Source organism: Octodon degus, unplaced genomic scaffold (assembly GCF_000260255.1).
Source record: "Octodon degus isolate 3935 unplaced genomic scaffold, OctDeg1.0 scaffold00002, whole genome shotgun sequence".
NCBI lineage: Eukaryota > Metazoa > Chordata > Mammalia > Rodentia > Octodontidae > Octodon > Octodon degus.
The window spans coordinates 24,473,132-24,487,470 of NW_004524578.1; the positions used below are offsets into that span (position 1 = coordinate 24,473,132).

The window sequence follows — 14,339 nt, forward strand, 5'->3', positions numbered from 1 at the left end:
GGGAGGGAGGGAGGGAAAGGAAAGGAAGAAAGAAAGATAAATTGATTGACTGATTCAGGGAAAAAAGAAAAAGGGGAATGGAAAAATGGTTGGTTTCAAGACACTAATTTTCAGCTTTGTGACCATTCTGTAATTTAACTAAGCAACAAATGCTTACCAGTATACAGACCAAGAACAGAAGGCAGCGGCTCACCTGGTTTTACTTCTGCTTCCTCTTTTTTCTCCTCATCTTCATCATCCCAGTTATCCTAAAGAAAAGGATCCTGTTAGAAATTCCTGCATGTTTTTTTTCTTTATTATAATCTTTTTTCTTTCTTTTTTTTTTTTTTTTTTTAAATGGTACAGGGTCTCACTACACAGCTCAGGCTCCTCGTGATCCTCCTGTTTTCAGCCTCCCCAGTGCTGGGATTACAGGTGTGCGTCACCAGGGCTGGCCTTGTCCCGTCTCAACGAATGGGGAATGGGAAGTAGGGGTGGGGGCAACATGTGGTATCATGCTGGGAATGGGAATCAAACCCTGGTCCCTGCACTTGCCAAAGCAAGCACTTAATCCACTGAGCTACCTAGTGGCCCTTATTATAATCTTATGAACTTACCTAACTCCACAGCAATAAGCCTTTTAATATTTTTTTATATTTCAGTACTTCAATAATAAATTAATGGAATGGACATTTTAATACTAAGCTCCTTAATTAAGAGCTATTTTTCCATCCATTTGTTTAAGCCTATTTTTATTTTCTCTTTTAAGTGATTTTACCCATTTCTATGTAGGGTTTTTGTGTATTTGATAACTTCCTAAAACATTTTTATAAATGTGAATTTGAGAAAAGTTGTTTCTCTTATCAAATCCTCTGGGCCAGGCCAGTGGCTGATAATCCCAGTCCTGGAAGGCTGAAGCAGGAGGATCAACCTTGAGTTTAAAGCCATCCTGGACTACAAAGTGAATTCAAGGCCAGCCTACACTACAAAGTGAGACTCTGTCTCATAAAACTAATAAACATCCTCTAATTAATTATTTGTGTACAGAAACATATTGCATTTTGTATGTTACCTTACTGAGTTCATCACTTGAGTTCATTCTATCATTGATTCTTCACATTTTTCTAAAACACACAAGTTGAACAGTCCTAAATCTGAAAGTATTTGAGTGCCATCTGATGCCAAAAGTAGTAATTTTACACTTAGCCTCATTGATAAGACTAAAATCAAAGCACAGGCACACTAAAAAGTGTCTGAAACTGCCTTCAGGGTATAAGGTGTGTGTGTGTGTGTGTGTGATTTTGTGAATATATATATATATATATATATACACATATATATATATATATATTTTAAGGGAAGGGTCTACAGGGTATTCAGGGTCTCACTACTAGATCCACCCATTTACAGTCTCCCAAGAGGTGAAGGGGCTGGGGGGATGGCTCAGTAGAATAAGCTTGCCTGGCAAGCTCAAGGGCCTGAGCTCAATCCCTAGTTCCAACAACAACAAAAAGAGCTGGAATTACAGGGGCGTGGTGTGCGCCCCTCAACTGCCTTCTCAGGGCACCTGAGGGGCAAGGCCAGCACAGCAGGCCCGGGGATCAAACCCCAGCCCCTGTCCCAGCCTGCAAACACTTTAATCCATTGAGCTATTTGGCCAGCCCCTATAGGATATATATAAATCATAAAAGAATTTCAAGTTTAAATTTGTTCCTATAATGGGCCAGACAAATAGCTCAGTGGATTAAAGCGCCTACAAGCAGGTGCAGGGGTAGGGAGTTCAATCCCAGTGCCTGTTGTGCCGGCCCTGCCCCCAAGGCATGCTGAGAGGGTGATTGAGACCAGGTGTGGTGGCCCATGCCTATAATCCCAGCTCTTGGGAGGCTGTAAACAGGCGGATCACTATGAGTCCAATCTAGTAGTGAGACCCTGAACACTCTGTAGACCCTTCTCTAAAATACAAAAAAAGAGAAAAAGAAAAAAAGAAATTTGATCCTATTGGGGTTGTGGAGATGGTTCGGTGGAATAAGCGCTTCCCTGGCAAGTGCAAGGGCCTGAGTTCAATCCCTGGTTCCACCAAAAACAAAACAAACACACACACACACAAAAAAAAATTTGGCGCTATCAAAAAAAAATTAGTCCTATTCCAAAGATATATTATTATGAAGATATCCTAAAATCTTAAGAAAAAAAACTCCATAAGCCAAACACTTCTAGTACCAAGGATTTCAGAGAAGAGACACTTAGTATGTAACACAATATCAGTTACAAACTGACGACAAGAGCTGAGGAGATAGCTCAGCAGCTTAAGCATCTGTCTGGCAAGCTCAAGGTTCTGAGTTCGATCCCCAGTACCTCAAAACAAACAAACAAACAAAAAGAAAAGAAAAAAGACAGCTACTTTGACTCTACCAGTTCTGCTTCCACAACTTTTTTCTGTAACAACACTTTCTAAACCTGTTAAGTACAATGCTGAATAGCAGCAAAGGGGCATATCTGCCTTATTCCTGCTAATGAAATGCCCAATACCCACCAAAAAAAGTCACGTTACACACTGTACCACATTTACCAGTCATTTCTTTATTACTTTTATTATTATTATTTTTTTTTTTACTGTCTTTGGTACAAGGTCTTACTACGTAGACCGAACTCATAGTGATCCTCCTGTTTTCAGCCTCCCAAGCACTGGAATTACAAGCGCTTGCCACCATACCCGGTCTCAATCACTCTCAGAAGCCCCAGCAGTGAGGCCAGCACTGTACACTGGGGATAAAACCCCAGTCCCTATGCCTGCCTGAATAGTCTTTGTTACCTTTAGATTTTGGTTAGCTAGGAAATTTTATATCAAAGAACTCACCCACTATATTTTTTTTTTAGAATATATAATTGTTTTGTTAATTTAGAACCTGATAAAATTTATTTGGCGTTTCCCCCCTATGTATAATATAAAGAACTGATCTCTTTTTGTTGTTTGGTTTGTAATAACTAGGGGCTCTGCACAAGCTATAGCTTTTTTTTTTAAAGTTTTGAGACAGTCTTGCTGAGTGGCTGAATTGCTCAGGCTAGGCTTAAATTTGTGATCCTCCTACCTCAGTCTCTAATAACTTTACTGACAGGTGTGTGTCACCACAGTGTCAGGATTTAGGGTTCCCATGTCACCACACCTAGCTAACTTTTTCCTTTCCAAATGGTCAGTCACTTGCACAGTATAATTCATTTTTTTAAAACACCACCTGGTGAAAGCTTTGTCCTTAAGTTTGTTTCTCCTTTGTATAAGAATTATTTTTGCCTATGACATGTACTCTGAGTGATGTTTGGCCAGTCTTTAGTATATTAATTATTGTTATTCTCTATTTTTGTTACGAAATTTTGTCTTAGTTTTTCATAGAAGTATGTTTCACATCTTCTTTACTAACATCTACTTGTATTATATCTTTTTTAAAAGGACAAATAACAAAAAGATAAAAATTCCTCTTTGCCTCTTGATTTACCACACACTAAATTTTCCTGTGTACTTGATCTACTTCCAGGCTCCCTATCCCATCCCACCATCTGGTTGTCCCTTCAAGTACGAGAGTGTCATTGTATTTTGATTAGAACCTTCTAATCTCCCTTTCCCTGGTCCTGGGGATAATTTACCAGAGTTACACCTCTTTTTCAACTTGAAAAAGGGTCTCACAAAGATGCCAAGGCTGGCCTTAAGCTTATAATCTTCTTGCCTCTGCCTCTTCAGTAGAGGCAATTATAGGTATGTGTCACCATGTACAACTCTCCTTGGAGGTTTTTAGGTTTCTAATGCTTTCTTAATCATTCCTGCATGTTTGTTTTTCATATGAACCTTTATATTGAACTTACTTAATCAATAAAAAAAGATTCTTCATCAGCAATTAAAATGTAAGACAACCATTCCAAAATAAATAGCCTTAAAAAGCGATTCAGAGTTGTTTTAAATAAAAGTACACAACACTAGATAATGAAATAAATATATAATACTTCAGCCTGATGTTAGTCAAGAGAGCTGATTAAACCTTTATGGTTTCACTCCCTAACACAGGCAGGACACACTGAGGTAGGTTTCTATGTCTAACTCAACTGCTAAGCTAAATATAAACTGATTTGGCTGAGATGACTGTACTCATAATTTCCATGAGTTTTTGTGAAAATAGCAGTTAATGTTTAAAATTTTCACCTTGACTTACTCAGTATGCTGGTATTTGCAATCTGAACAACTACATCGAGGACAGCAATGTGTAATACAAAACCCACAGTTGAATGCCTCTCATATTGGTCTTCTAAATGTATACCATTCCTAGTGTCTTATTGATTATTATACTTTTAAATAAATTAAAACAAAAAGACAAGAAAAAAGAAACTGATTATCAAGCACAATTTTCTAAAGGCTTCACATAATTCAAAAGATTCACTTTTATTTATTTTTGTCTTTTTGAGACAGGGTCTCACTGTGCAGTTCAGGCTGGCCTTTAGCTAACTTTATAGCCAAGGTGATTTCAAACTCACAACAGTCTTCCTGCTTCAGTCTCCAAGTGCTGGGATTACAGGCATGCGCCACCACACCTGGCAGGATTCAATTTTAGTAAGGATAGACACAGCCCTGTATTTAAATAGGGCTTTAATCTACAGGTAACCTGGACATCTCCATAAGCATAAGGTGCACTACAATATGCCATGTCAAGCTGAGTCACAAGCATGGCAGATGCCAAGCCAAGAGGCCCTGATACTACTACAGGAAAAGACTGACTAATGTGCCACAACTATGACACCAAGCTCATAAACCTCAATTAGTCTAGGTATATAAACTAAGCCTTTGGGTGCGCTTTATTTTTTCTAGGTGAGGTTTATTTTTTGTTTTTGGTGCCGAGGACCAAACCCAGGGCTTCCAGCTTGCTAAGCAAGCATTGTATTGCTGAGCTAAATCCCCAGCCCCAAACTAAGCCTTTGATTCTCAATAAAAGTTTGTAAATCCACTAAAGAAATTAAAAACCCAACATTGTATCTTGATTAAAGCTGCCTAAGGTCTGCAAAAGGGAGTGGGGAGTATATAAAAATATTTATATTTTGGGGGCATCTGAAATGAACTGCCACTTCTCAGATGAAAGAAGGAGAAACAGCAAATAAATATATGAAAAAGTGTTTAACATCATCGATCATTCAAGAGATGCAAATTAAAACAACACTGAGATTCTATCTCACCTGGGAAAGAACAGCTATCATGAAGAAATCAAACCAATAACAAACACCGGAAGGGCCATGGGAGAAAAGAAACACTTCTCCACTGTTGGTGCGAGTGTGAACTGGTGCAATCACTGTGAAAAAGTGTGGAGATTCCTCAAAAACCAGGACTAGAGGTCCCATTTGACTCAGCTTATTCCCCTTCTACGTTATCTTCCCAAAAGAATCGCTGGGCATGGTGGCACATGCCTGTAATTCCAGTACTCAGAAGCTGAAACAGGAGGATCTTTGCAAGTTCAAGACCAGCCTGGGCTACACAGTGAGCTCAGGGCCTGCAACATAGCTCAGTGGACTAAGTGCCTGCTTAGGCAAGTGCAGGGACTGGGGTTAGATTCCTAGCACCACAGGCCGCACTGGCCCCACCCCAGGCACACTGAGCCAGTGACCGAGACCAGGTGTGGTAGTGCACGCTTGTAATCCCAGCACTGGGAAGGCTGAAAACAGGAGGATCACAAGAAGCCTAAGCTGCATAGTGAGACCCTTAAAAAAAAAAAAAAAGCATTAAAAGCATCACACCACAGCAACCCATGGAAGCTTATGTTTATAGCAGCAGAGTTCGTAACAGCTAATCTTGGAAACAGCCCAAATGTCCATCAATTGATGGGCAAATTCATAAAGAAAATGTATTTTGTTTAATACAGTAAAGTACCACTAGGTCAGGGATTTAACACAGTGGCACAGTACCTGCTTGGCAAGTATGAGGTCCTGAGTTTGATTACTAATACAAAAAAGAAAGAAGTACTACTCAGCCATAAAGAAGGGTAATCTTGAGACATTCCTAGGTAAATAGATACACCCTGAGACCATATTCTTAAGTGGAATAAATCAGACACATGTGAAAAAATATATTGTTTCTCTGGGGTGAGAGACTGAAAGTATACAGACAAAAATTTTTATCAGACATTGTGAGCTAGGAAGAAAATATTCAAATGGGAAGGATAACTAAAACAGCAAAAGGGAAGGCCAGCCAAATAGCTCAGCGGATGAAAGGTGGGGGGGTTCAATCCAGGGGCCTGCTGTGCTGGTGCCAGCCCTGGCCCCGGGGCACTCTCACCACTTGAGAGGCTGTAAACATGAGAATCACTAGGAGTCCAATCTAGTAGTAAGATCCAGAACACCCTGTAGATCCTTCCCTAAAATGCGGAAACTAAATAAATAAATTAATTAATTAAATAAAAAATAAAGCGAAAGGGAGGAAGAAAGGAAAAAAGAATATGAAAAGGAAAAAATAGAAACAAGGCTTTTGTAAGTAGGGAGGGAAAGAGGGGTTTGATGGGAGGGTAGGAGAATGAGGGGAAAGAAAATCAAGATATATCATGTACAAGTACAAATTCCCTATGATGAATGTCATATATATATATGTGTGTGTGTGTGTGTGTATGTAAATACATATACAGTACCAATAAATAAAAAATAAAAATACATTTTTATAATCCTCTGACAACCAATGGTTCAGTTTTAACCTTATTGAAAACAAAGCCAGGGGCCAGGGAGTTAGCTCAGTAGAGTAAGTGCTTGCCTGGCAAGCACAAGGGCCTGAGTTCAATCCCTGGTTCCGCAAAAAAAAAAAAAAAGAAAGAAAACAAAGCCAATTACTCATTGTTAGATTAATAAGATTACTTTCATTAAAAACTAGGAGAATAAATGTTTGTATTATCTCATTGATTTGCTAGGTCCATTATCAAAACACTGCACTACAAGGGGAACTAATCAACTAAAAATAAAAGCTAACATTTTTGTTGTTGGTTTAATCTTCACAGAAAGGATAAAGAGCATCATATTCTCAGGGAACAACTAGTTACAACCTAGTAATAGTGATAACAGCAGTAATAGGGAACACCATGCAGTCAGTGTGTGCTAGGTACTATGCAAAGAGTTTTATATGGAATACATGGTTAAACCTCAGTAGTCCTGAAAGGTGACATCATTCATATTCCAAAGAAAAGGAAACTGAGGCCCAGAGAAAGCCATCCCATAATCTCAGTGAAATACACTGAAAGGAACAGTTCTGCATGGAGTAAATTTATCTTACGTGTTGCAGTGAGTATAATTTCTTCTCTAAATCCTGAAATATAAAGTAACTATGAAGTACCTCTCCGTAATTATTTCTACAGTGAATTCCCCTGGAATTACAGGGACTTTCATAAAAAAGTACTGTCACATTATATGCTATGAAGCTATGTCTGGCTTCACCGATTCCAGTTACCCATCTTCAAAGCTCAAATTGCTTCTAATGGTTTTCTATAAATTTTAAGAAACTGGTATACAAGACCCAAGGAAAAGGGGAGAAATATGGCTGAAATGCATTTCCACTGTAATACCCACAACACATAAACATTTCTGTTTAATGCTGATGCCCCCACCTTCACTGCTCTCAGTATGGCATTCTTAGCAACTCTATATCCCATCTCTATCACTTCCCCTGATTTCCCTCATCAAAATATAAACCTAGCCCACCTATAATCCCAGCACTCAGGAGCTTCAGGACAGCCTAGGCTACAGAGTAAATTCTAGGCCAGCCTGAACTACATAGCAAGACCCTGACTCAAACAAACAAAACAAAAAAAATGTAAACCTTATCCCACATTTTTTTTTTTTTTTTTTTTGGCGGAACCGGGGATTGAACTCAGGCCCTTGCACTTGCCAGGCAAGCGCATATTCCACTGAGCCATCTCCCCAGACCCCCCCACATATTTATTAATACAGATATAATGAGGCTACCTAGAAATGCTCCATGATAGCACAGTTTTTAACACCAAAAGTAGTAATTCCTAGCAACAGTCCTAACATCTGCACCTCAGTTCACAAAAATACCATGAAAGGTAAGCCTTGCCAGTCATCCTCACCCCAAAGTGCATACAACAAGCCTGCTCTGAAGTAACTACCTTACCAGCAATCTTAAAGGAAGCAAAATGATGTCAGCAAAAAGAAACAGTCACACCTACTAATACAGCTGTAATCCCACAAGGGTACGTAGTTTTCCCTGGGAACTATTTCCTCAGTTATGAAACTTGCAGATGCCTGAAAAGTAAATACAATGCTTCAGAAAAAAATCTGCGTAATTTTCTGTAAACACTAAGACTTTGTAAATACTGGCAAAAAATTCAGATGAAAAATACAAAAAAAGAATTCCTAAATACCTAAAATTAACACTTAAAATAGGGAGTTGGTCTATAACTCATTTCAGAAGTGCCCTAAATGAATATCTAGTTCAAAAATTACTTGTTCATAACCAATTAAAAGTCCCTTTCAGAATTATTTTGGGTAGCCTATAAATGTTGACTATATTATATAATTTTCAAGGCCAACCAAAACTACACAGTGAGATCTTGTCTCAAAAAAAAGAAACTAAGTAAATATTTTATAAATGTTTTCCGATTCAAATCTTGTTAATTTAAAAAAATTATTAGGCTACTAAAATTATATGATTGGGATTTTTTTTAAGTAACCTGAATAGGACAGAGTAAAAAGGAATTATAGAGCAAATATGGCCATGAGCTTATTAAAACTTTTCTCTGTACTTCTGTACATTTTGAATTTTAGGTTAAAAAAAAAAAATCACAAACTTTGAGCAATACATTTTCTGGCATAACAATCACCTGAGAATTACCTAATAATCTCATACTGCACTAAAATATACAGGGGGCTGGGGAGATAGCTCAGGCGCATAATCACCTGCCTCACAAGTGCAAGGTCCCAAGTTCGATCCCCAGTACTGCAATAAATAAAATACACAGCCTCCCCCAAAAATGTATACATACTTTAGTAGTTCAACGTATTAAAAAATGTCTGGAAGCTACTAGCCACCACTGTGAGCACCTCTTGTAACTGTAGAGGTCAAAGGTAGCTTGTATTAATATTATGATGTCTCAATAAATTCAGTATTAAAATATTTATACAAGTTTTCTATTTTTTTGGTGAACTCTGTAGATGTCATTCTTCAGAAATGTTGTTTCTAGTGCTTGAGAAATATTTTTACTCTGGTAGACTTAATCTATTCATTGAGATAGGATCCTAACCAAGGGCAAACAGGTAGAATAAGACAGACAGATCACTTTTTAAGAAATTCTTTAACAGTTACAAAAGCAAATGCTTGGGGCCAAGGAGATACCTTAGTAGAATAAGCACTTGCCTGGCAAGCACAAGGGCCTGAGTTCAATCCCTGGTTCCACAAAAAAAAAAAAAAAAAAAGATTAAAACACATTAAAAAAAAAAGATGGTTGAACAGTCCGAAGTTTCCTCAAAACAAAGTCTACATGCTCTTTGAGTAGCCCGATTTTCTAATCTGTTCTATTGAAATAATGGGAGATCACTACAATGGAGCTTTAAGATGTGTTGTCCATGCTTCTCGTAGGCACGCACCACCAACCTTCTCAGCAGACACACACTACACATCATTCCAGCAACAGGGAAGGAATTCAGTCATACATGCTAATAAATAATTTTTGCACTGCCTCTATAGGACATCAGGATAGTGAGTGACATAGCTAAGAAAGAGAAAAATAAAGCCAGGTAACAGAAAAGTATGATCTTAAGCTCTGTTTGTTTTTTCCTTTTTTGGGAGTGGTACTGGTGTGGAGCATATTATTGGGAATTGAACTCTGAGCCTTCAAAGTAGCTTGTTTTCAAGGCTTTTTTTTTTTTTTTTTTTTTAATTTTAAGGGGCCGGGGAGATAGCTCAGTAGAATAAGTGCCTGCCTGGCAAGCACAAGGGTCTGAGTTTAATCCCCGGTTCTGCAAAAAATAATAATAAATAAATTTTAAAGACAACTCGCCACACAGGCTCAAACTTATGATCTCCTACCTCTGCAAATGTGGAATTACAAGTATGTGACTATGCCCAGTTTAGTTCTCACTCTTTAAGTAAAAAAAAAAAAAAAAAAGCCTTCCTTTTCCCACCATGAACAGTAACAGCTCTATAGGTTTACCTAATCCTGCATCTGCCAATGCCAAATAGCTTTTCTTTGAAAAGGAAAATATTAAGTCTACTAAGAAATAGTATACTGACACAAATTATTACAACAAACACCACTTTTCATTTCCTATGTCATCACAAATGATATTAAATTTACATTCATTTATTCATAAACAGGCTGAAGAACTTAACTTTTTACAGTTTGTATTTGAAGGCACTTTTTAAAACTCTGCATGTTGTACTGTCTAAGGACTATTACTATTCCATCTCATAGAAACTTAGCTTTATTTGGATCTTCCCACAAAAAAGATTAAATGCAGTACTAAAAAGATAGAATTCATAAATTTGGTGGTATAATGATTCACTACACTAATGTGACAAAATTTAGCTCTAGACTGGTAACCTCTGAACAAGCAAAAACCTGCTTGATAACCATCATCTTCCAAGTGAAAACACAAAAATTCACAATAAACACACTGTGGAGAATACTTGCTCCTTCTTTAAGATTAGGAAATCTTAAAGCACAAAATGAACTCCAGATACTAAAAACCAAATATATTCTCTATTAGTCACACACACACACACACACACACACACACACACACACACAACCCCACACCCTAAACATGAAGATTAAAATTTACTAAATACCTTGTTTAACATAACATAAAACTAACCATCTAGTGTAGGTCCTACAATGACTGTTTACAGACTGGAAAAGTGTAACCTACTTACGACCACAAATCTAGAAACTGTCAAGGCAACACTGGTCAGTCTCATTCCAAAACCAAGGAATCAAGCTACTCTCTGGATCCATATTGTGGGAATACATGGAAATAAACCACTATTCCAAATGGGAATATACATTCAAGTTCAATTTCCAGCCCCCAAGATAAACTCAACACTTTATGTGAAAGAAATAGGTTATTTATACAAACAGAAATTCTGCATTAAAGGTGACCAGACCAGATGCTTTCTATAGATCCTTACAACTTGTAAATTTTCAAAATTAACTCCAACTGATCAAATGTATTCATTACAGTAGACACCATTTATATTCCAGTATCCCAGGTAAGATACTTCACAATTATTCCAGATTGCTCCATTAAAATTTAATTTTTGGGCTGACATAGTTCACAGCTTAAGTGCCTGCCTGACAAACACACTGTCCAGGGTTCAATCCCCAACACCAAAAAAGTAATAATTAATTTTTGTAAATTAATTTTCATAGGGGCTGGGGAGGTAGCTCAGTAGAATAAGTGCTTGCCTGACAAGCACATAGTCCTGAGTTCAATCCCCGGTACAGCAAATAAAAATAATTTTTAGCCTTCCACCACAGCAACCATGGACAAAGAGTAGCCATGGCCCTCTGCTATCCCATGGCCGTGGGCCTCAACAAGGGCCACAAGGTGACTAAAAATGTGAGCAAAACAAGCTATCTCACCAAACACACCAAGTTCGTGTGGGACATGATCTGGGAGGTGTGTGGCTTCGCCCCCTTTGAGCAGCGTGCCATGGAGCTGCACAAGGTCTCCAAGGACAAGCGCGCCCTCAAGTTCATCAAGAAAAGGGTGGGGACACACAACGTGCTGACCACCATAAGGAAGGCAGCTACCAAGGACTGAGCCCCTCTGGAATAAAGCTCTACAGAAAGCTAAGAAAAAAATAATAATAATAATAGTAATTTTTATGGGCTGGGGTTATACCTCAATGGCACAAGCACCTGCCTGGCAAGCCCAAGGCCCTGAGTTCAATTCCTGTTACCAAAAAACTTAATTTTCTGGGACTCCTCTCCTGATTTCTCTAATCTTTTCTTGCATCTGTTAACCTGTACCAAGTTTTCACAATACATGTCTTACCTGTCACTTCCAACAGAAAAAATGAAAGGTCAAATCTGCCTTGAAAGGCTCAAGCGGGCCGGGGAGATAGCTAAACAGAATGAGTGCTTGCCTGGCAAGCAAAGGGCCCTGAGTTCAATCCCCCGTACTGAAGAAAAAAAAAAGAAAGAAAGAAAAAATAAATAAATCAATTTTAGGGCTAGGGAGATAGCTCAGTAAGCGCAAGGGCCTGGTTTCAATCCCCAGTTCCGCCAAAAAAAAAAAAAAAAAAGGCTCAAGCTACAATGTTCTAATATCTTACAACAAGGTAAGTAACACAATCCATTCCTATGTCTATCCAGATGTAAACGACGTATCTAAATACTCTCAATACTAGTGGTACTGATTTATTAGCTTTATGTGCCAAACTTCATAACCCCTGAAACTCAGTCTGTTCAGTAAAATGGATAGGTATCTATTTAAACAGACTCAGGGGAAAGGGACAATTTCAAACAGCACTTGTAAATTTACAGGGCCTGTCTAGCTCACAATTTTTAAGCTAGGGGCTTGGGAGATAGCTCAGAGGCATAAGCACCTAACTGCAAGCATAAGGGCCTGAGTTCAATCCCCAGCCCTGCATGCTGCGTTGGCCCTGAATCCCTTGGGTACACCATCTCTGCCCCGTTCCAGGTGTGGTGGCACACATCTGTAATTCCAGCACTCGGGAGGTTGAGGCAGGAATATCCCTGGCCCAACTGCATAGCGAGACCCTGCTTCAAAAAAAAGAGACTGGGCATGGTGGCACGGGCCTGTAATCCCAGCACTTAGAGGAGGTTGTAAACAGAAGGATCACAAAGAGTCCAATCTACGTAATGAGACCCTGTACTAAACACATTTAAAAAAAAAAAAAAAAAGGCCTGGGAGATAGTTCCATGGCATAAGTACCTGCCTCGCAAGTGCAAGGTCCCAAGTTTGATCCCCAGTACCACCAAAAAGAAAGAACTTTCAGGCTTTACAGGGTACTCGTTTACGGTGAATAAAACAAGTTAACAGATTAATCAAAACCAAAAAGAACCCATTTTCCATTTTATACAAAACTTCATTTGGGTAAATATTATAAATATTCGTTAAAATTAAGATTTTGAACTTCAGACTTTCATAGGTACTTTTTTAAAAAATGCAGATGTCAATGTCATTTAAGTCAATTATGAGACCGTAGTTTCTCATTAAAATTAATTTTAAAAAAGAAGAAAGAAAGAAAGAAAGAAAGAAAGAAAGAAAGAGAGAGAGAGAGAGACCGGTGTGGTGATGCACCTCTGTAATCCCAGCACCCAGGAAGCTGAGGCAAGAGAATCACCGTGGGTTCAAAGCTAGCTGGAACTACATGGTCAGACAGACACTGTCTCCCCTCCCTTCCCGCAAAGTCATGGATGAGCCCCTGGGAAAGTTTTCAAAAAGGTACAACGACACAAAATGGTTCAGAACTACAAGGCATAGGAAAAAATAATAGACAGTGGCTCCTGGTATACTACCACTCCCAACCTTCAATTTTCCTAGGCCTCACTCCTGTGTAGATGAGTAGCTGTCAGCTCTCCTCTTCCAAGAGGCTGAGCGAACTACCCGGCTTTCTGTCCGGTTATTTCAGTGTGCTCATCCTTTTTACCAACCGGGTGGGAGGAGAAGGGAGAGCTAAAGTTATTTTACTAGTCTGTTTCTGTTCGTCTGATGCAAAAGCCTGAAATTAAACCACAACATTTAACTTGCCTATTCTCTCCAACGAACTCTACGAAAGGCCACCGTAAATTAAGGTTCCTGGCGCGCCCCGAACGCAAACAGGCTGGGGTTTCCAGACTTGCCATATGGGATAACCATAGAGTTTAATTTCCAACTCACGCGTCCCACCCTGGCGAGAGGACCGGGACTGCGGCGCTGGCACGTGGGCCGGCCCAAGGCTGCTGTCACCGCTCGTCCGGCAGGGTGGCAGGATCCAGGCCGCAGTGGGTCCCTCCGCGAAGGGCCTGGGCCAGGCCGGGCCGGGCCGGGTGCGGCGGACACGCTGCTGTGCCCGGCCCACATGGCCGGCGAGCGCGGCGAGCGAGGGTGCGGCAGGCCCCGCGCGCGCCGGGACCTACAGCTCGCAGGCCAGCGCAGCCCACAGGCCCGCGGTCCGCCCGCGCCCACCTTAACGTCCTCGTCCTCGTCCTCGCCTTCCCAGCGGTCCCCGCCGGCGGTGCCGCTGCCCCCCACCTTCCGCACCGGGTCTTCCACGGTGTCTGCGTCTAAGGAAGAGAGCGAGCCGCGTCAGTGTCTGCCTCGGAGTGCGGCCAGCGCTAGCCTGGGCCCTGCCCCGGGAACTTCTGCTCACCCCAGGAGTCGGA

General features: G+C 40.0%; 1 protein-coding gene across 1 annotated transcript in view; it reads right to left on the bottom strand.

The window, feature by feature from the left end:
• Eif3j (eukaryotic translation initiation factor 3 subunit J) overlaps positions 1–14,339 on the bottom strand; it is a 25,795-nt gene that overhangs the window by 10,670 nt on the left and 786 nt on the right. The window contains exons 2-4 of the mRNA XM_004623494.1: positions 14,327–14,339; positions 14,143–14,240; positions 194–248 (exon numbers count right to left, since the gene is read on the bottom strand). Of these exons, the coding sequence (XP_004623551.1) occupies positions 194–248; positions 14,143–14,240; positions 14,327–14,339 (166 nt within the window). The remainder of the gene's footprint in view (positions 1–193; positions 249–14,142; positions 14,241–14,326) is intronic.